This window comes from Pleurodeles waltl, chromosome 8 (assembly GCF_031143425.1).
Source record: "Pleurodeles waltl isolate 20211129_DDA chromosome 8, aPleWal1.hap1.20221129, whole genome shotgun sequence".
NCBI lineage: Eukaryota > Metazoa > Chordata > Amphibia > Caudata > Salamandridae > Pleurodeles > Pleurodeles waltl.
In genome coordinates this window covers 28,137,543-28,160,894 of record NC_090447.1, presented here as the reverse complement: position 1 = coordinate 28,160,894, position 23,352 = coordinate 28,137,543, and the positions used below count along the sequence as shown (strand labels likewise).

At 47.1% G+C, this 23,352-nt stretch overlaps 1 protein-coding gene across 2 annotated transcripts in view; it reads right to left on the bottom strand.

Moving 5' to 3' along the window:
- LOC138249678 (F-box/WD repeat-containing protein 7-like) overlaps positions 1-23,352 on the bottom strand; it is a 326,410-nt gene that overhangs the window by 4,552 nt on the left and 298,506 nt on the right. For both annotated transcript variants that reach the window (XM_069203645.1, XM_069203646.1), the window contains exon 12: positions 18,595-18,805. In XM_069203645.1, the coding sequence (XP_069059746.1) occupies positions 18,595-18,805 (211 nt within the window). The remainder of the gene's footprint in view (positions 1-18,594; positions 18,806-23,352) is intronic.

Here is a 23,352-nt window from a genome sequence, read left to right as displayed (position 1 = left end):
CTCCACTAGCTGGAGTGTCCTGCGGTGCTGTGACAAAGGGGTGAGCCTTTGAGGCTCACCGCCAGGTGTTACAGCTCCTGCCTGGGGGAGGTGTTAGCATCTCCACCCAGTGCAGGCTTTGTTACTGGCCTCAGAGTGACAAAGGCACTCTCCCCATGGGGCCAGCAACATGTCTCTAGTGTGGCAGGCTGCTGGAACCAGTCAGCCTACACAGATAGTCGGTTAGGGTTCAGGGGGCACCTCTAAGGTGCCCTCTGTGGTGTATTTTACAATAAAATGTACACTGGCATCAGTGTGCATTTATTGTGCTGAGAAGTTTGATACCAAACTTCCCAGTTTTCAGTGTAGCCATTATGGTGCTGTGGAGTTCGTGTTTGACAGACTCCCAGACCATATACTCTTATGGCTACCCTGCACTTACAATGTCTAAGGTTTTGCTTAGACACTGTAGGGGCACAGTGCTCATGCACTGGTGCCCTCACCTATGGTATAGTGCACCCTGCCTTAGGGCTGTAAGGCCTGCTAGAGGGGGTGTCTTACCTATACTGCATAGGCAGTGAGAGGCTGGCATGGCACCCTGAGGGGAGTGCCATGTCGACTTACTCATTTTGTTCTCACTAGCACACACAAGCTGGTAAGCAGTGTGTCTGTGCTGAGTGAGGGGTCTCTAGGGTGGCATAATACATGCTGCAGCCCTTAGAGACCTTCCCTGGCATCAGGGCCCTTGGTACCAGGGGTACCAGTTACAAGGGACTTATCTGGGTGCCAGGGTGTGCCAATTGTGGAATCAAAAGTACAGGTTAGGGAAAGAACACTGGTGCTGGGGCCTCGTTAGCAGGCCTCAGCACACTTTCAATTCAAAACATAGCATCCGCAAAGGCAAAAAGTCAGGGGGTAACCATGCCAAGGAGGCATTTCCTTACACTGTCCATCTGCCACACTCTCCAGCGGAGGTTGTTATAGGTGTTTAGACCGGATCCGCAAATGGTACTCAGGCCTCTGGATCTCTTACCACCAAAGAAGACTGCTAAAGTGGCATTCATATCTCCAGAGAGGAAGTGGATGCCCTATTCTACCACATCAGCTCCAAAAACATGCTTGTCAGCAGAAGACTGAGGCAGCACTCACAATCACAATCTCTATTCCGACTGATCACACACCCCATATACTACAACTTCACCTGATCATTCTCCGTCCAGAGTCTCTTCAGTAGATGTTCTCACATTCCAGAGGAGCGGCATAAGTAAACATTTCTTTGAAGACACCTCGACCAGTGGCAGGCATAGTGAAGACACTCCAGCGAAGAGCAGCACCTTAATCTCTTTGGACTCTTGTCCTGGGTCTATAGGACACTGCAGAGGAGAAATGTATGGCTCCATCAACTGTAGAGGTGGTGACACCTCCCTTTCTAAAGAAATCTAAGCCACCGCAACAAAATCCAGAACTTGTCAAGACTGTCCCCAAGCAATGCTGAGTGTGTCCCAGCATACAGACGAAGACACGCATCCGTGCTGGAATCAGCTGCTCCTCCTGAGAGCACAGAAGTGTAGATGCAGCAGGATGTAAAATGTGAGGCACGGTCTCCACTAATTTAACGAATTTCAGTGCTACAGCCCTCTCATGCAGATACAGAGAACTACAGGACTGCATGGAATCCTTCGCCTCTGATTTGCCAAAGCATCGGCAACAAGACTTTATGGAAATGCTTAAGGGGATCCCTAGTTTCCAACCATGTAATTAGTGCAATGGTAGACATGGCTGAGCTTGCTGCAACTAGCTATTACCACGACCATGGCATTTCTATAAGGAAATCCTCAAGGGTTCGTCTGTCCTCCCTAAGGCAAAGGCACAACTTAAAAAAGCCTTTTTCTGGGTCAGCCCTGTTTGGACAACACACTGAAGAAGAGATACTTGGGATAAAAAGTTGAGCAGACCTTGAAATCTGCTCGTCTGGAAGAGCAGAAACAGTTCTACAGGCAAGTTCTATAGGCAACAAAAGCAAAAGGCCATACCCCCAAAATCCCATTCAAGCAGGAGAAATTAATCTGGCAACAGACAACGATGGACCAACATCCCCCCATAGTTACCCATTCTGTTGTGGAAGCTGTGACTTCTTGCTTGGAAGAATAGAAAAGATGTGTTTAGACATCACTCAAAAAGGATACTCAATTTGTCTCAGGGCTATTCTACCACTCACCAAAATCAATATCAAATCAACACCTGTCCCTACTAAAAGATGAAACTTGTCTCCTGTTGCAAGAGCAGGAGATAGAACCAGTGCCATCAAATCACAAGAACAAATGTGTTTGCTCCTGGTATTTCCTAAGCCTAAAGGAAAGCCAGAGAAACAGTATGGAACATTTTTACATTTGGGATTTGTCAAGTTAATTGCTAAAGAAAAATTCAGAATTCTGACTATCATGCAAATCTATCCGCACAGAAAGAAAAACAACTGTCTTTGTGCCACACATATTGAGGGTGCTTATTTTCACATACTTGTATGACAAGATCACAGGACATTTTTTAGATGAATAGTGGGAGATGAAAATGGGAGATGAAAATGGGAGATGAACAAGCTGTGTTACCATTAGGCCTACAATCAGCCCCTTGAACCTTCTGAAAATGCATACAATAGTTGCAGCCTACTTAAGGATGAAGGTAATATGTGTATATTACTACCTTGATGAGTGGCTAATATTAGCGACTGCAGCACAGGATTTCAAAGCCAAGCAAGGCTACTATACAAGCTGTCTCTCGAAATAAACATGAACAAATCAACACCAAAGCTAGCATAGTGTATATTTAGAAGCAAAGATAGAAACTTTAAATGAAAGTAAGTATCCTTCGAAGGAGAGTATTATCTATAAAAAAAATGTGTGGAGCAGCAATCCTTTAGCTCGCCAAGCTGCCTCACTCCTAGGATCCATGTCATGCTGCACATACCCAACACCAAATGTGAGGCTATTCATGAGGTTTCTACAGCAGTACCTCAAGGATGGAAGATTGATGGTCTTAGAAGAGAGACAACTAGGAAGACACCTTGCATTTCATGATATTGGCACTAATCTCTCTGACATGCTGGGGCAAAATTTGCTAGTTCCATTCCAAAAGAAAATCCAGACACACACAAGTCACGGAAACCTCCCCTATCAGGATGGGGAGCTCACATAGAACATCTGACGATTTAGGGACTACGGGCAGACAGAGAGAAGAATTATCACATTTTCGAGACCTCAAAGCAGTGCACTTTGTCATTAAAAGCTTGCCTTTCTTCTCAGTCATTAAAGACTTCAAACAGACAGTACAACCACTATGCAAAACCAACGTACAAGAAGGAACAAGATCGAGATAGTTATCTTTGAAAGCAAAAATGTGGAAGAAGTATATAATTGATGACGTTATGTATCAGAAGGGTACAGATGTAGAAGGTTTCTTTGAAGCCTGTATCTGGCACCATCATCACACCATTTCGGACCTCTTTCAGATATCCAACAATCAGGCAGCGCCTTGAGACCCTAACGGGCGAGTAGCTGCGCTTTACAAGCACAAATTGATTGACTGATTGAACAATCTTATAAGGCTTTGAGTAATCCTCTACAGTAGCTGTCTTGTGTGGGTGTGGTCTAAAAGAAACTATATACTTACCTGTAATAATGGTTTTGCAGCTTGAAGCTCTTCTATACACACGCTGTGCATAATTCCTCCATCCAGTAGTATTGCCGCAAGTACTGATTACAAATCTTTTTTCCTCCTATTGGTAGGAGTTGCTATAGACTGAGCCTACGTAACTTTGATGCTGACGGTAAGCCTACAATGCCTCCTAAAATGATCTCAATCTGTGATTGCCCCCCCCCCCCCTTCTCCTCCTCTACCGTCTTTCACTGGGGAGGTGGGAGGGTTTCATGTGCATCTATAAGAGTTACAATCTGCAAAACATTATTACATCTAAGTAACTGGTTATTTTTGCAATATAAAATCTCCTCTGGATTCACTTGCTGTGCATAGAATAATTAGTAGTAACATTTCTCTTGTGGATGGGGGTTAGATGAAGGAGTGTAAAAAAAAAAAAATTATTTTTATTGGTTTTCATTTCCACAAAAACAACTGTAGGAAAGGATATTCTTTCTTGGCATTGTTACATCCATTTTCTGCCTGTTGTCAGAGTGTTTGACTGTGTTCACTGGGATCCTGCTAACCACGACCCCATTGACTATGCTCTCTCCCTTTAAACTTGGTTACTTGAACCACATACACCCCACATTTGGCATACTGGCGCCCCTGGGTAAGTTCGTAGTATATGGTACCCAGGGCATTAGGGTACAAGGGGTTCCCATGGGCTGCAGCATGTATTATGCCACCCATAAGGAGCCCATGTAAAATGTAACTGCAGGCCTGCCACTGCATTCTGCATGGAAAGGTGCAGGCACCTTTTCACTACAGGTCACTGCACCAGGTCACTGTAAGTCACCTCTATGGTAGGCCCTCCTAGCCCAGAGGACAGGGTGGAAGCACCTGTGGGTGAGGGCACCCCTCCATCAGCAGAGGTGCCCCCGAACTGCATCTCCATTTTCCTGGACTTCATGAGTGCGGGGATGACGTTTTATACATGTACTAGACATTGCTCACCACCTAGCCTTCTGGGGTTTTCTGGGCAGCCCAAGCTGCTGCTACCCCTCAGATGGGTTTCTGTCCTACTGCTGCTTGAACAGCTCAAGCACAGGAAAAAAAGAACAAAGGATTTCCTTTGGGAGAGGGGGTAACATCCTCTCCCTTTGGAAATAGGTGTTACATGGCTTGGGAGGGGTAGCCTCCCCAAGCCACAGGTATGCTCTGAGGGGCACATTTTGTGCCCTCTATGCATAACCCAGTCTACACCGGTGCACGGACCCCCAGTCCCTGCTCTGGTGCAAAACTGGACAGTAGAAAGGGGAGTGACCTGCCCATCAGCACCCCATAGGTGGTGCCCAGAGCTCCTCCAGAGGGTCCCTGGGTTCTGTCATCTTGAATCCAAGGTGGGTAGGGGCCTTTGGTAGCATCAGAGCCCCCTCCTGATGGGTGGGCACCGGGCTAGGTGACCAATCCCCCTTTCAGGGCTATTCAGGGTCTCCCTCTTGGGTGGGTCCTCAGATTCGGCTTGTAACATTCTAGCAGGACTCCTCTGCAACCTCTATCACGACTTCTGGCCACTGGAACTGAGATAGGACCCTCCAGGAACCGACAATCTGCATCCACGACGAAGACTGTGCTTGCAAAAGCTCCTTCCAGGTTCTGAAACATTTCCCCCGGCTGTGCATCCTCTGAGGGCGGCAAGTCTTCAGTCTGCATGAGAAAGAAGAAGAAATCTCCCTTGGAGTGAAGGAGTCACTCCCCTGCATCCGCAGGCACCAACTGCAACGACAACTGGCTGCATAGATCTTCGCTCATCCTGAGCTGCGTGGATCCTGCATCACGAGTGGTAGTCTGGAGTAGTCCTCTTGGCCCTCTCTGCCAGATGTCCAACTTTGGTGGAGGTAAGCCTTTGCCTTTCCACGTAGGACAGTACTCCTGTGCACCACGTCTCTTGCAGCTACCAAGGCTGGTTGGCATCTCCTCAAAGGGATCTTCAGGCTCCGTGTAGCCCCAGCCCCCTGCACTCCTTCCTGTGACGCACAGCCCTCTGGGTGCTTCTCCTGCGGCATGGGACTCTTCGCCAGTTGGGCTGCATGGGCTCCTCTGCAACTCCTGGTTCCTCTTCCAGTGGGTCTCTTGTGGGGGCTGCCCTTTTGTATGTGGACTCCACATCGTTGAGGGTCCCCCCTAGGACTAACCTCCCCCACGTGGGCTGAGTACCCCTGGACATTGCTGGTCCCCGGCAGCTCCACTTTTTGCTTTACCATGAATTCTGCCTTTGCAAAGGCTTACTGGTGGCTTTTCTACGCAACTGCCCAACTGCAATCATCCATCCAGCGTGGAACATCGACTGCATCCTCCAGCAACACTTCACCGACTCCAGGGCTGCATTTCTGACTGTCTTCGTCCTACCGTTGACCAACTCCTGCAACCACTGGCCACTTCTGTGACTTCTGGACGTGGCCCCCTTCTTCTACAGGTCTTCCTCTTCAGGAATCCACCGCTGGTTTCCTGCAGTCTTGTCTGGGTGTTGCATTTTCTTCTTTTTCATCGTTTTGGGTGGTTTGGGGAAAATCCAGTAACTTACTCCTTTCTTCCTGGTCGCTGGGGGGCACTGTGGTACTTACATTCGGGGTTTTCTATTTCCTCCAGCTCCCCTTTACACATCCTACTTACCTAGGTGGGGGTCCTGCATTCGCATTCCATTTTTTTTAGTATATGGTTAGGGCTCCCCCTAGGATCACTATTGTCTATTGCTATTTGCACTGCTTTCTAACACTTTATATGCTGATTTCTGATTACTAATGTGTTACTTACCTCCTATTGGAGGGTTACCCTCTCTACTACTTTTTGGTGATTGTGTCACTAAAATAAAGTACCTTTATTTTTGTAACAATGCGTGTTTTCTTTCATGCATAAGTGCTGCGTGACTACAGTGGTATTGCATGAGCTTTGCATGTCTCATAGATAAGCCTTGGCTGCTCATCCACAGCTACCTCTAGAGAGCCCTGGCTTCTAGGCACTGCCTACACTACACTAATAGGGGATACCTGGACCTGATATAAGGTGTAAGTACCTCAGGTACCCACCACACACCAGGCCAGCTTCCTATAACAACAAAATAAAACACACCACCATTTCACGTGTTAATTAAGACTTCATAAGTTACAATGGACATCAGGGTGTTTCTGTAGCAATAGAAGCGACAGGGCCAGGATGCCAGATCTCATCCTCACTTTCCACTTCCTGTCCCATGGCGTCCAAGCTCGACCCCAAGCTTACCATCTATCCCACTCTGCCCATCTCATGTTGGGACTGTCCAGGAAGCTTTGGTCTCCCAGCCCACATTATGGTAGGCTTGCCACTGTCCCCACTCTTTCTGAAGTTCGTAAACCACTCTACTTCCAAGCAACAAATCATGCAGGTTTCCTACTGGCTTTTTGTGGTGACTGGGATGGGGGGCAGGGATGGTTGAAGGGGTGTAGGACTTCCCTATTTAGTGGATACGTCCCTTTTTGCTATGCACAAACCCAGAGTGCAGAATATTACGTGCTTTCTGTGGATGTCTAGGTCACCTGGTATTCCTAGAATTAAGAACTGTGGCGTGGAATCAATCAGTTTTTGTAAACGGATAGGGAGGAGTCGAGGATGATGCCTAGGTTGCAGGCATGCTCTGTCAGTGCGGGTGGAGGGAGCGGGAGGGCAAGTGGCACTGAGGGATGTGGGCCACCAGGAGTCGTCCCAAGCTGAGGCGGTGTTTCCAAAGATGAGGAGCTCGGTCTTGTCGGAGTTGAGCTTGAGGCAGCTTTCTCTCATCCAGGTGGCGATGACTTCCATTCCTGAGTGGAAGTTCCTTTTGGTCTTCGGTGAGGGAAATGAGTTGTGTGTCATCGGCATATGACACGATGTTCATACTGTGGCTTCTGATGATGGCTGGAAGGGACATTAGTTTCCAGAACTGTAGTAAAGCACACTAAGGCCTGTTTTGAGCCTCCATTTGTAGAAGCATATTTTTAACTTAGTATTTCTTTTCTGTCTGTAACCATTACATGGCTTTTAATTTATGTGATACTATACTCAGAAATCATCGTATATGTTGCTTGTTCCTAGTAAGTGTTGATGCCATCTAGCTGTACACTGTGTCCAAGGCTGAGCGCACATAACATGTACACTAATCATTCGGATTGTCAGCAGAGACATATCACAGAGTCGGGCTTGCACCTCTGACACAGTATGACATTTATTATGCTTATATTATGAAAATTGCCTCTGTGCCAAATGCAGGAGAGAAACACTTTGGTTGGGGTTTTCTTGCAACGCGGCACACAGAGCCCGAGATGCAGCTTGGCTGACTTTGATGCTAATCCTGAATCTGACCTAAACTCTTCACAGGACCAACAGCCTGCATTACACCATACCGGCTTCCTGGTTTGCCGGTACATCTTACCCAGGTATGGGAGGTCTGGTTTTCTCAATAGATCTGGCAGAGGGTGCTCCGACTACGCTCTCAGCAGCATAGGTAGTTCCACATAGGAGGGTGCCAACACACTCACAAAACCATGGCTATATTTTTCACCATCTTTGTAATCCTGGTTACAATACTTTGTTAGGTTTGCCTAATAATCGCAGCCCATGTTTTTTATGCAAGAATAAGACTATTGCAATAAATGCTCTAAAATACATTTTCGTATCTCTCTCCTGTCTTATCTTAGGTACTCTAAGTGACAACAAAAGGGTAAATCTGTTCCACGATTTTATTGGGAATCTGAGTAGTCATGTTCGAGGTTGCAAAACCCATCTGGTGTTTCTGGTTTCAGATGGGGCAATGTGAGCTAGTTAGGAACCAGGTTAACATTTCCTAATGGTATATGCGGACTAAGGCCCCATACCCTGATGTTTATGTTGACCAGATACACAGTCCTACTTGATTCATAGGAACTATATAACAAAACATTCCTTAATTCTCTAACTACTTCCTTCCAGTGTGTCTATATGTGTGGAAATGACCAACCATTATGAATAAAGGTGCCCATGTACTCTCCACATCGTAGATAGTTGGGGGGTTGTGCCCTTCCCATTGTAAACAATTGTGATCTAGTATAATATACCCTGTGAAGGACTGTAAGTTGTATGAGCCTCAAGCTTGTTTTATTGCTACGTTCCGAAAGAGCATCAGTGCTGCATCCGAGTCAAAGTCCTCTATGAGACTGAGGCCTGTCTCCCACTTAGTTCTTAGTGAACAGAGATTGTAGGAAAGTGCCTCTTTCTCACACGTTTTGCCTGGAACATGATGTGATTTTGACTGAAAGTACACTGGGTTCCTTGCTCACCAGGTGCCCAGGGCCAGATCTCGTTCCCAAAACTGTACAATTGTTTCCCCATCAGGCAAATTGTTTAGCACCCTCTGTAAGTCCCTAGTAAATGGTACCCCTGGTACTTAGGGCCCGAGGTACTGAAGAGGGTCCAAAGGGGCTGCAGCACGAATTGTGCCACCCTAACGGACCCCTCACCAAGCACAACAGGCTGCCCATAGGACATACCATCCTCTACAGGGTTTGGAGGGCAATGCTCGGGGTGGTACGGGATTAGGTCTGTAGCGTGCTGTCAATTTTATTAAAGAATTCTTCGGGTATTGGCCATGGGGAGTTTTGCAGAACAAATCTTGAATTTGAGCAGGGTAGTCATCTTAAAAAGGACAGCTTTTCCATGATACAGAAAGGCAGTTGCCTCCAGTGGCCAACATTTTGCAGAAAGGTCTGATAGACCGCCTCCATGTTCCCTTCAAGAAACGCTGTGTGGATGGCATCATTTCTAACCCCAGGTAGCAGAAATCCTATCTGATAGTCACTATCTGAGGTGGGATCAGTATCTCCGGGGACCAAGTAACCATTTGGTACAGTACCGATTTATCCCAGTTGATTTTATATCCTGTACAACTCTCAAAATTTAAAAACACCAAAAATACTGCAGGGATTGAAACAGCCAAGTCAGCGAGGTACAATAAGATATCACCTGCTTACCGGGAGACCTCCTTCGGTTCACCTGTGACCTCGGGGAAGCCAATCACATCTGCTCTGGCCAACAGGCAAGGGGCTCCAGATAGCGCAAACAGGAACGGTTAGAGGAGACATCCATGGCATGTCCTTTCTCCGGTTCAAACTCTTTCGAGAAGGAGCCATTCACCTTGACCCATGTCACTGGGTTGTGGTAAAGGAGCCGTACCCATCAACAGAAGGTCGGGCTATATCCCATCCTAGTCAAGACCTGAAGAAGATTATCTCACGTATGCCTTCACCGCAGCTCGGGATACAATCACGAGGAGTAGCTGCATGTTCCTTTGAGAGTGCACCCAACAGTGGGGATGGCTAAGACGCTGTTGCATAACTGAGGTATAAACCCAGTCAGACCCTTTTGTACTATCTTAGGGATAACCTGCGCCAATTGGAGTGATAGTGCTTTACCGGGATCTTTGCTGCTGTGTTCAGTAGGAAATCACTAGATTAAGTGAAGTTTCCCTCCCTTGCGCGAGGGGTCACTAATGTAGCGACCATTTGTTGGCCCGGTATCTGTCTTCCTACCGTGCAGAGGCCTTGGGAACACTTTTGCTTTGGCCAGGGATTTCTTGCTGTGACTTGAATCTGCTTCTCTGATGCTTGTTTCCATGGTGGTTCGAAACATTAAATGAAAAAAGAACACCACAACCACATGAACTTAAAAGAACTTCCCCATATATCGGGGTGTAATGCGACCCGTGAACAAACGCCCCTTTCTCCACACTTCTACAGTGGAAGTATCTGTCGCCCCATTTTACAATTTCCCTCAACATAACATAAGAATCTGCAGGCACATTTGGCCTCCAATTGCTCCAACTGCTGCACCTCTTTTCTGTGATGGGTGTCTAGTGGAGGATCAGGTCTTTCACCCTCTGTTTCTCTCTTGCGCTCCAGGCCCTCATCTAGGCGAGCCCAGTTCGTTGGTGCCAAGTCTCGCCAGACGGGACTCTCTGGTGTATTCAGCTTCGGTGCCGCTGGGATGGGACGCCAAAGGCAGTGGGTTTTCCAGATCTCTGGATGGCACCCCGCAGGGCCGCCGATGCTACAGCATCCTGCCCGGAACATCCATTCCTCTGTGGCCTCCTCTCGCCTTTGAGCTTGAGGCACCCCCACTACTGGAGGGGGAGACACACACTGCCCCCACCGATGGAAAGTCCTAAGGCCACTGCGCAATCTCCCTGCACCCAGAGTTAGTAGCCTCTGCTCTGTGCCCGGAGGCATCGATGGCATGGCGTTCACTTCCCTCTCTCCTCCAACAGCATAAGAGGTGACTCGGAGTGGCAGGAGTCGTTCCCGGTGGACCAAATCTGTGTACTAGTGCGGGTAGCCCCCACAGATGACTTGCAGAGTCACAGCTGGAGCACAGAGAAGCCTGACCACCATCTTTGGCTGCTGGGCCACGCCCTCGAGAACACACGTCTTAATACTGATGGACCCACTGCTGCCTCGTTGCATGTTTCTAGATCAATACAATAGTGTCTTGTGAACGTGTGTTTAGGTGACCATGTAGATGCTTTGCAGATGTCTTGTAGAGAGACATTATCCATGATGATAGAGTAGCCCTTTATGCTTGGTGAAGTGTGCCCTTGTTTACATCTCTAGGTTTTTGTTTTATGTGAGACCCAAGATGTGTAATGTGTGGATGACTGTTTGTACATCTCTTGTGCATTTGCTCCTTGATAGTGCTTTTACCAGCCAATCATCAAGTTTGGGTTCCTTGTCTTAAGTGTGCCACTACTGCAGAGAATACCCTGGAGAAGACTCCTGGCACAGATTTTACGTAGTGTCTTTTCTCTAGTACAAATCATAGCTATTTCGTGTGACCTTCATTCATGGGGATATGTAGGTATGCATCCTTTGGATCTAAGGTGGCCATTTAATCTCCGTCTTGCAGCAGTGGGATTACTTCTTGTAAAGTTGTCATTTTGAAGTGTTATGTTGAATTAATTTGTTTATAAAGGTGAGGTCCAGGATTGGCCGTAAGGTTAGATATTGTTTTGGAACTAGATAATATGGTGAGTAGTTCCTCGTGTGTTTCTCTTGTGTTGGCACATGCTCTATGGCTCTAAGAATAGTTCTTGGACCTCTGCTCTGAGTTGTTTTAGTTCCTCTCCTTTTAAGGGCTTCACCCTTGGAGGTCTTTGTGGAGGCTGTTTGGTCATTTCTATGCAGTATCCGTAACGGATTATATTCAGGATCCATTTGTCTGTCGTTATGTTTCTCCACTCCTGGAGAAAACCTGTGATTCTGTCCCCCACTGGTATTATGTTTTGGGCATCCTTGACTTGTGAGTCATTTGCTTGATGTTCCAGCGCCCTTTGTGGGGTGTCCCCTTCCTCTTGCCCTACCTCAAAAGAGCTGACTCTCTAGGTGATGCCATTGTTGGTAGGTTTGGGGTTGTGTGGCTTGGAGAGAAACCTTGTTGTTTGTTTTGTTGCTGCCCTGTATTAAAGGGTGCCCCACCAGTCGGTCTTCTACTGGGGATGCCTCTTTTATGTGTGCCCCTGAATTGAGGAGCTCCCATTGCTTCGGTCATCTTCTTGTCCTTTTTTATCTGTTGTAAGGTGTCGTTCACAACCTGACCAAAAAAAACATCTCCTGTGAAGGGCATGTTTATTATGGATGCTTGTACCTCTGGCTTGAAACCGGAGATCCTAAGCTAGGCGTATCTTAAGATTGTTTCTGTGCACATCAGCCTGTAGGCTGTATCTGCTGCGACTAGCGCAGACTTCAGGCATGTATTCGTAATGCCTATCCCTTCTTGTATGACCGCCTTGGCCCTCTTCTTGTATTCCTCTGGGAAGTGTTGCATGAGGCTTTCAATTTCCTGCCACTGTTGGTGTACATAACGATTCAAGAGGGTAGAGGAGTTGGCTATTCTCGTAGCGGCCTCCTTTTACATTTTCTACCCACCAGGTCCAGCCTCTTTTTTCCCCTCTCGGGGGGTGGCCCAATTGAGGTGTTTGTGCTGGTTTTCTTCTTTGCAGTGGTGACAATAACAGAATCTGCAGAAACATTGCCCTTGATGTATTTCGAGTCCTGAGTGGAATGTTTATATTTTTTCTCCCCCCTTGGTGTGACTGCCTTGAAGTGGCTCACTCCCTGAAGGCCACCTTACCGTGATCCAGGATGCTAGGCAGCATGGGCAGATACAGATTTCCCTTCTGGGTGGCAATATGGTTTCTAGAAGGTAGCATGATCCCTCCTCCTCCTCCTCTTCTTCCAGTTGTACCCCATATGTTTGCAGCAGCTCTCTTCACCAGGCTGTTGTACATGGAGAGGTCATCTGGTGGGGTTGGCCTAGATGGGTAATTGGCTATACCAGTGATACTCAAAGTACAGCCTGGAGGCCACATCCGGCCCTCATGACCTTTACATGCGGCCCCCTGTTCAACAGCAGTACTGGGCTGCTGTTTATTCGACTCAGCTCTAATATTAAAAATATATTGAATAAATGGGCAAGCATTTAGTTAAAGGTTAAGTTATGTTAAACAAAGGAAATAAATAGGGTGTCCTGCACCATTTAACTTTGTGAACTCATTCATTTTTAAGGATATCTTGCAGCAAAGATGTAAAAATATCATAAAGACTCTTCATAATAAAAAATAAAAAAAAAATGCAGAACGGTTTCACTTTAATACATCAGATTATATCCATGAATTGTATTGAGAAGTATTTTTTAATAAGTGATAGTTTTCAAACAGGAATTTAGAAACATTTTTCTTCTCCCCTCCCTAACAACAATGTCAGTAGGGAACTAAGTGTCAAGTCAGCTGTTATGTGCACAACTTGGGTCGCCTGGGTTGCCATTATACATGAACAACATTAAAGTTTAATTGAATCAAACACAGGCGAAGGGTTTATACAGGGACATCCCGAAGGCATGTATTTCGAGGTTCTCCTATATGTGATAATGAAGAAAAAGGAGGAAAAGTTAAATAAAACAATCACCTATAATTACACAATTTGGTCAACTGGGGAAGCCAGGATTGAGCCCAGGTTTTCTGGTTTCATATTGTGCAATTCAGCCATTATACGTACATGCTTTGCGTCCCCTACAATCATCCCCGGCCCACCCACCAAACCATCATGCTGCTTCCATCAATGCCCTCGATCACACCACAGACTAAACTTTGTGGCCCCTCGGAAAATGTATGCGAGTACCCATGGGCTATACCTTCTTCAGGTGATTTGGCGCCAAGGTCCTGCCCTGTTTCTTCGAACTGACTGTCGTCGAAGCCCTGTGCATATTCTGACCTTCGATTTCAAAGAACTCTTCTTCTTCTTCGTAGGGCCCCAGGGCCGATGGTGCCTCCCCCTCCGGATGATCCGCCTCTGTAGCAGTTGAGTGTCTTGCAGGGATACAGAACTGTTTCAAGGAATCGCTGAATTCCTTCTTTCTCTGGATGAGAGCAGCCATTCCTGTCTCGAACGTACTCTTTTTTCTTTAGTGTTCTTGTGCCCTTAAGTCTGCTTCATCCGTTCGTCAGTGAAGTTATCCTTTTTGGTGTTGTGGGCTCTGGCGTCTTCGACGCTCTCGTTTTCTCTCACGCTCCCTTGCAACTGTGGGGTTTTTCCTGAGTGTTTTGACAGCAACTTTTGGCCTACAATATCTTTTGGTTGGGATCCGTGCAGTTCTTTTGGCCTTTGCTGACCTTTGGTCACTGTTGGTTTTGACTCCAAGGCTGCTTTTGGGGGTTTATCTGTGGACTTACAAGGCTGAGCCTTTCTGCAGTTTTACCTTTTTTCTTTAGGCATCCTTCCACCCCTTCTTCTGAAGCTGAACCTACTCTGCTTGGGACGCAAAGATTTTGAGGTCCAAGTCTCCCCGTCTCGCCGGTTTGGCCTCCTCCAAGTTCTGCTCTTCATCACCTGAAAGGCCTAGGTGTCAGAGAGATTCCTACTTCTGAGCCACTGCCATGGTTTAGTACTTGAGTTTTTGCCTGTGTCGTACCTTTAGAGTCTTCGGCATAAATTTGGTGCAGGCCTTGTAGTCTTCGTCCTTGTGGTCCTCCAGTAGGAAAAGGTTGCAGAACTCGTGGGGGTCTCGCTTTACAAATTTGTGATGACAATTGGCACAAAGTTTAAAAGGAGTTTTTTCAGTGAACCTTTTTTGCCCTAGCCATCTTTCTTAATTCTCTGTTGGCGGTGGTGTTTTTCCTCGCTGTGTCCCCCGATGGGGCTTCAGGATGTTTGCCGGCGGTGTCTCTCGATGGGACGCGACAAGGTCCCTCCTCTCCCTGATATTGTGTGACTAGAACATACATTTCTGGACCCAACCACTAGATGGCGGAATAATGCACAGCATTTGATTCCAGGAAAGGATTCATGCTGCAAAACCATTCTTACAATTAGTAAGCCATGAGTACTAGTAAATACAGACACAATCATTGCATAATACTGCTGAATTTGTTCACAAGATTGGTCACATAGGTATATTTTGCTTTGGTACCACAAAGTAGTCCGCTTACACCCCACCCCCCTTTGTGGTTCTCTCTCCTATAGGTACTTTCCCTACAGCCTCATTTTCCAATAGTTTCTTAACTTTTGTCTGAAGAATTTGAGATTTTTTATTTCTGTGCACCTTTGTTATTTTTGTTTTATTTGGGGGGTGGGGGTCCTAAGCAAATGCTACTCAGTGTTAGTGTTTTATCAGGCTTTGCATCCTTTTTGTCTGTAGCTATGCCCTCCTAGGTGCCTAGCGAGTCCCTAATCCTGCATCAAGTAACTTTGAAGATGGAGGGGCTGCTCCCTAGAGGTTCTACCTCTTGACTTACCTCTTCCCCGAATAATGTGTTGGGCTGTTGTGTTTGCTTCTAACGTGTAGCTTAGCTGATTGGTTCCCTGTGGCTTGTTTTTGAAATTAAGGTATGTAGAGTGGTCTTCCTTAGCCTCTCTCAGTGATACCTCTTCTCTCAAGAAGTCCCTCCATGGTATTAAAGTGCCCTGTTGGCTTTAGCTCTTTTGTTGGCCTCCTTAGTGCTCTCCAGAGGTGGTGGTCTTCTGGGTCAGAGGGCTACCCATAGTTGGCAGGTTTACAATAGTTGCCTTTATCTCTGTTTTAAACCTGAGATGCAAAGGCAAACATCCCTGCGAAGCAACGTGACAATGGACAATTTCCTGCTAGCTGTATCGACAGAGACTAAGACTTATTTCAGACACAAATTAGCATTGCTTTTCCCCTACTCAATCACTGTTTAACGCGTTTTGTAATTCCTCTTGAAGATGCATCATGAGATCTTCCATATCTTCCCAGTGCTGATGAACTAACCTGTTCAGAAGTTCAACTGAGTTGCCGTGCCACCACTGAGTGGCTCTGGGTCTCTCCACTGTCCTACCCACAGCCTCCAACCTCGTACCGTTCCTGTCTGGTGGTGGGCCAAATGCAGCTGGTGACAGCCATCTTCTTGGCTGCGGAGACTATGCGGTAATGTGGCTCTTCATGTGACTGGATATATTTGGATTCTGAGTTGATGTCTTGTATTTTTTCTTCATCATTGGTCTTACTGCCTTAGAGGTTGCTGGTCTGCTGAACACCTCCTTGCTCTGGAACATATGAGGGCGACTGGGAAAAAATGTTTTTTGCTGTAAGCAGGACTCAATGTTTCAATTAGAAAATATGTTTCTGGCTGGCACAACTTACATCTGGGCCCCAAATGCAGCTGCTGCCCTTTTAACCACCTCATGATACACAGAGATGGTCATCAGGTGGGGATGCCCTAGAAAGATACACGTCCACCCCCTCCTGTGGTCCTATAGTATCTCTTCCTTGTGTACACTGAATGCAGTTTCTGCTGTAACAACCTTGACCTGTGGGTAACGGGGTTCCTCATCCATCTCAGTGTGCTCCTGTTCAGCCTGCTCGTGTTCGGGCCCCTGCTGTGTGGCCTTACTTTTAGGACACCTCTCTAATCTTTCCGATTCCCAGACGTTTTAGAAGGTTAGGAATTTTGTGTGCCTGACAGAGAGCCTTCAAAAAGCCTTTTATTTTTCATGAGATGTTCTAGTTCTGCCTTCAGTGCCCTTTTAACCGCCCCTTCATGGCTTTGACTGTCAGAGGTATTGTTGCCCCTCGGTGAGACTTTTCTTCAAGGCTGCCATCCTATCCTTTCGAGCTCAATTATCCTCAGAAGTCAAGTTATCACCCTTCAGCGTCTCCTTACTGGGGAATCTATCTTTGGAACCGGTAGGATGGGAAGTTTGGGGCTCCCTTATACTGAAGATTTTCTCGTTAGTGGGGTTTTCTGTTTTTAGTGATGGAACATAGTCCGTAAGGGTTTCGACTTCTGCATCTTGATTGTAAGCCTGGATGCTCCTTCTATTGGCAGCTTTGAAAGCTTTTTCCTTGTACACTGAGAGTCTGTTTTTGAGCGCTGGCCCTTCAAACTCTGTCTCGACTATCCCAGAGGTCAAAGTCTGCCTGGAGTTTGCCTTTTGGGTCCTCTTAATTGCCTTCCCAGAGAAACCAATACTCTCCAATGACAGAGCATTTCGTTTCTACCTACCATCTCCTTTTGCCATGACATATCCACGGCTGCCCAATAAACAAGTAAGAGCTATGTTTAACAAAGTTTTTGACTTTAAATTCGAACAATCTCAGCAATCTTGAGAATTATGGTCCCATGGGATGCAGAACATACATACTGGATGTTCGTCGCTAAACGCTAACTTCCTAGAACACACCAGATACCAGGCCAGAAATTGAAGATTGTGCTAATTATACAAAATGATGTAAATGAATCTTAGGGGCCCACTTTCACAAAGTCTCATTCTCTTATGTTGAAAACTCCTAGAATATCCCTGAAAATCTTGGTCCAGCATCAACAATCGCCTCTGCTGCTCTCTCGATGACCATGGCGATCTATTGAGGGCACGCAATGAATTTGTCAAAACATCTTTGGGAGCACACTCAGTGAACCTCTAAACCCAATGGTTGAAGAAGAAAAAACGTATCTGAGATGGAAGTCGCGTTAGGGGGTGTTTTGTGTATTTGGTCAATGACACACTGAGTCATGAAGGATCCACTTATGCGGACGCCAAGGGGAGGAAAAACTGTTTTGTAATCTAGCACTTCTGGACCCAACCATTAGAGAGAAGAATTACTTACAGTGTGTAAATGTGCAAAACAGTCTGCTCAGTCTTTTCTCAATTTGGTTTAAATCAGACAGTGCACCATGTTTCCAGCAATGCTTCTCATCCACCAAGCCCACTGTTCCTCGGGAAGACCACTTCAGCAGCTGTGGTTTTTCAGCCACACAGTTCCTAGCTTCTTAGTAATATCAATCACTAAAGAGCCCATATAACGACCCCTGATGCTTATGAAAGAGGAGTAGCACATAAAGCCAAAAGAAAGATGGTCATTTGGTTTGCCTCTATGTTCTGGCCCATTATGAAGGTGCATCATTTCTCAATTAGAAACCTTAGGGTCTAACAAACTTACATTTGTATCAGAACTGCTTGAAGGAAAGCATTTTCTACATAGGAGTTCCTTGCTTCACTTAACAGTTAGTGAAACTAAATAATCAAAGCCTTCTTCTAGATGCAGAGAACAGTGGAAACCCCATTAAGAATGTATTTCCTTTTTCTGCTTCTAGTTGCACTTGCCACATGAGTTTCTCCACAGCTTTAAATTTTCTTTCCAAAATATTGCAAACATTCAAGCTCAAACATGGTTACCACTACACATTTAATGGTTTATCAAATGTTCCAAGGTTTAGTCCTAAATAGTGTCTCGAAGGCTCCTCTGCCTATTTTGAAACTTAAGCATAATGAAAAAACAGCAAAAGTGTTGTTTAGTGAGAGGCTTAAGATAAGTTTATTGCTGGTGTTTGGTAGCACATAGAGTATTGGAGAGTTACTCTAAGTTCAAAGAACATTAGACAATTGCTCTGCCACTCTGTTTCCGGAACCCAGATGCCAGACACAAACTCACCCTGCAACGTCTGCAAGCACTGTCCTGTCTTTATATCCCAGATCTTCACAGTGGAGTCGGCATTTCCTGAGACCAGGGTGTTGTCCCGCAGCTCCATGCCACTGGTCAGGGACTGGTGACCCATGAGCGTGTGCAAACAATTTCCACTTTCCACATCCCAGACACGGATAGAGGTGTCCAAGGAGCCGCTCACAATATGCTCCCCATCAAACTGCAATAAGGAAAGTAGAGTACTGGTCAGACAGCATCCACCATGGAGAACAGGAGAACAAGTATTGCAAAAACGCAGCAGCACATCAAAGAGTAACAGCCACAAGTAAAAGGGCATTAGTTCACAGTAAAGGAACCAAAATAAAGATATGTAGGAAGTTGGCTCTGAATGTGCTATTTCAAAGTAAGGAATAGCATGCACAGAGTCCAAGGGTTCCCCTTAGAGGTAAGATAGTGGCAAAAAGAGATAATACTAATGCTCTATTTTGTGGTAGTGTGGTCGAGCAGTAGGCTTATCCAAGGAGTAGTGTTAAGCATTTGTTGTACATACACATAGACAATAAATGAGGTACACACACTCAGAGACAAATCCAGCCAATAGGTTTTTGTATAGAAAAATATCTTTTCTTAGTTTATTTTAAGAACCACAGGTTCAAATTCTACATGTAAGTACCCGCGTCTTCGGAGGGCAGACCAGGGGGGTTTTGTAGGGCACCGGGGGGGACACAAGTCCACACAGAAATTTCACCCTCAGCAGCGCGGGGGCGGCCGGGTGCAGTGTAGAAACAGGCGTCGGGTTCGCAATGTTAGTCTATGAGAGATCTCGGGATCTCTTCAGCGCTGTAGGCAGGCAAGGGGGGGATTCCTCGGGGAAACCTCCACTTGGACAAGGGAGAGGGACTCCTGGGGGTCACTTCTCCAGTGAAAGTCCGGTCCTTCAGGTCCTGGGGGCTGCGGGTGCAGGGTCTCTCCCAGGCGTCGGGACTTTAGGTTCAAAGAGTCGCGGTCAGGGGAAGCCTCGGGATTCCCTCTGCAGGCGGCGCTGTGGGGGCTCAGGGGGGACAGGTTTTGGTACTCACAGTATCAGAGTAGTCCTGGGGTCCCTCCTGAGGTGTCGGATCTCCACCAGCCGAGTCGGGGTCGCCGGGTGCGGTGTTGCAAGTCTCACGCTTCTTGCGGGGAGCTTGCAGGGTTCTTTAAAGCTGCTGGAAACAAAGTTGCAGCTTTTCTTGGAGCAGGTCCGCTGTCCTCGGGAGTTTCTTGTCTTTTCGAAGCAGGGGCAGTCCTCAGAGGATGTCGAGGTCGCTGGTCCCTTTGGAAGGCGTCGCTGGAGCAGGATCTTTGGAAGGCAGGAGACAGGCCGGTGAGTTTCTGGAGCCAAGGCAGTTGTCGTCTTCTGGTCTTCCGCTGCAGGGGTTTTCAGCTGGGCAGTCCTTCTTCTTGTAGTTGCAGGAATCTAATTTTCTAGGGTTCAGGGTAGCCCTTAAATACTAAATTTAAGGGCGTGTTTAGGTCTGGGGGGTTAGTAGCCAATGGCTACTAGCCCTGAGGGTGGGTACACCCTCTTTGTGCCTCCTCCCAAGGGGAGGGGGTCACGATCCTAACCCTATTGGGGGAATCCTCCATCTGCAAGATGGAGGATTTCTAAAAGTTAGAGTCACTTCAGCTCAGGACACCTTAGGGGCTGTCCTGACTGGCCAGTGACTCCTCCTTGTTTTTCTCATTATTTTCTCCGGCCTTGCCGCCAAAAGTGGGGCCTGGCCGGAGGGGGCGGGCAACTCCACTAGCTGGAGTGTCCTGCTGGGTTGGCACAAAGGAGGTGAGCCTTTGAGGCTCACCGCCAGGTGTGACAATTCCTGCCTGGGGGAGGTGTTAGCATCTCCACCCAGTGCAGGCTTTGTTACTGGCCTCAGAGTGACAAAGGCACTCTCCCCATGGGGCCAGCAACATGTCTCGGTTTGTGGCAGGCTGCTAAAACTAGTCAGCCTACACAGATAGTCGGTTAAGTTTCAGGGGGCACCTCTAAGGTGCCCTCTGGGGTGTATTTGACAATAAAATGTACACTGGCATCAGTGTGCATTTATTGTGCTGAGAAGTTTGATACCAAACTTCCCAGTTTTCAGTGTAGCCATTATGGTGCTGTGGAGTTCGTGTTTGACAAACTCCCAGACCATATACTCTTATGGCTACCCTGCACTTACAATGTCTAAGGTTTTGTTTAGACACTGTAGGGGTACCATGCTCATGCACTGGTACCCTCACCTATGGTATAGTGCACCCTGCCTTAGGGCTGTAAGGCCTGGTAGAGGGGTGTCTTACCTATACTGCATAGGCAGTGAGAGGCTGGCATGGCACCCTGAGGGGAGTGCCATGTCGACTTACTCGTTTTGTCCTCACTAGCACACACAAGCTGGCAAGCAGGGTGTCTGTGCTGAGTGAGAGGTCTCCAGGGTGGCATAAGACATGCTGCAGCCCTTAGAGACCTTCCTTGGCATCAGGGCCCTTGGTACTAGAAGTACCAGTTACAAGGGACTTATCTGGATGCCAGGGTCTGCCAATTGTGGATACAAAAGTACAGGTTAGGGAAAGAACACTGGTGCTGGGGCCTGGTTAGCAGGCCTCAGCACACTTTCAATTGTAAACATAGCATCAGCAAAGGCAAAAAGTCAGGGGGCAACCATGCCAAGGAGGCATTTCCTTACACAACCCCCCCCCCAAACGAAAGAGGATGAGACTAACCTTTCCCAAGAGAGTCTTCATTTTCTAAGTGGAAGAACCTGGAAAGGCCATCTGCATTGGCATGGGCAGTCCCAGGTCTGTGTTCCACTATAAAGTCCATTCCCTGTAGGGAGATGGACCACCTCAACAGTTTAGGATTTTCACCTTTCATTTGCATCAGCCATTTGAGAGGTCTGTGGTCAGTTTGAACTAGGAAGTGAGTCCCAAAGAGGTATGGTCTCAGCTTCTTCAGGGACCAAACCACAGCAAAGGCCTCCCTCTCAATGGCACTCCAACGCTGCTCCCTGGGGAGTAACCTCCTGCTAATGAAAGCAACAGGCTGGTCAAGGCCATCATCATTTGTTTGGGACAAAACTGCCCCTATCCCATGTTCAGAGGCATCAGTCTGCACAATGAACTGCTTAGAATAATCTGGAGCTTTTAGAACTGGTGCTGAGCACATTGCTTGTTTCAGGGTGTCAAAGGCCTGTTGGCATTCCACAGTCCAGTTCACTTTCTTGGGCATTTTCTTGGAGGTGAGTTCAGTGAGGGCTGTCACAATGGATCCATATCCCTTCACAAACCTCCTGTAATACCCAGTCAAGCCAAGGAATGCCCTGACTTGAGTCTGGGTTTTTGGAGCTACCCAGTCCAGAATAGTCTGGATCTTGGGTTGGAGTGGCTGAACTTGGCCTCCACCTACAAGGTGGCCCAAGTAAACCACAGTTCCCTGCCCTATCTGGCATTTGGATGCCTTGATAGAGAGGCCTGCAGATTGCAGAGCCTTCAAAACCTTCTTCAGGTGGACCAGGTGATCCTGCCAGGTGGAGCTAAAGACAGCAATATCATCAAGATAAGCTGTGCTAAAGGACTCCAAGCCAGCAAGGACTTGATTCACCAACCTTTGGAAGGTGGCAGGGGCATTCTTTAAACCAAAGGGCATAACAGTAAACTGATAATGCCCATCAGGTGTGGAGAATGCTGTCTTTTCTTTTGCTCCAGGTGCCATTTTTATTTGCCAGTACCCTGCTGTCAAGTCAAAGGTACTTAGAAATTTGGCAGCACCTAATTTATCAATGAGCTCATCAGCTCTTGGAATTGGATGGGCATCTGTCTTGGTGACAGAATTGAGCCCTCTGTAGTCCACACAAAACCTCATCTCTTTCTTTCCATCTTTGGTGTGAGGTTTGGGGACTAAGACCACTGGGCTAGCCCAGGGGCTGTCAGAGCGCTCAATTACTCCCAATTCCAGCATCTTGTGGACTTCCACCTTGATGCTTTCTTTAACATGGTCAGATTGTCTAAAGATTTTGTTCTTGACAGGCATGCTGTCTCCTGTGTCCACATCATGGGTACACAGGTGTGTCTGACCAGGGGTTAAGGAGAAGAGTTCAGGAAACTGTTGTAGGACTCTCCTACAATCAGCTTGCTGTTGGCCAGAGAGGGTGTCTGAGTAGATCACTCCATCTACTGTGCCATCTTTTGGGTCTGATGACAGAAGATCAGGGAGAGGTTCACTCTCTGCCTCCTGATCCTCATCTGTTACCATCAACAGATTCACATCAGCCCTGTCATGGAAGAGCTTAAGGCGGTTCACATGGATCACCCTCTTGGGGCTCCTGCTTGTGCCCAGGTCCACCAGGTAGGTGACCTGACTCTTCCTTTCTAGTACTGGGTAAGGGCCACTCCATTTGTCCTGGAGTGCCCTGGGAGCCACAGGCTCCAGAACCCAGACTTTCTGCCCTGGTTGGAACTCAACCAGTGCAGCCTTTTGGTCATACCAAAACTTCTGGAGCTGTTGGCTGGCCTCAAGGTTTTTGGTTGCCTTTTCCATGTACTCTGCCATTCTAGAGCGAAGGCCAAGTACATAGTCCACTATGTCCTGTTTAGGCTCATGGAGAGGTCTCTCCCAGCCTTCTTTAACAAGGGCAAGTGGTCCCCTTACAGGATGACCAAACAGAAGTTCAAAGGGTGAGAATCCTACTCCCTTCCGTGGCACCTCTCTGTAAGCGAAAAGCAGACATGGCAAGAGGACATCCCATCTCCTTT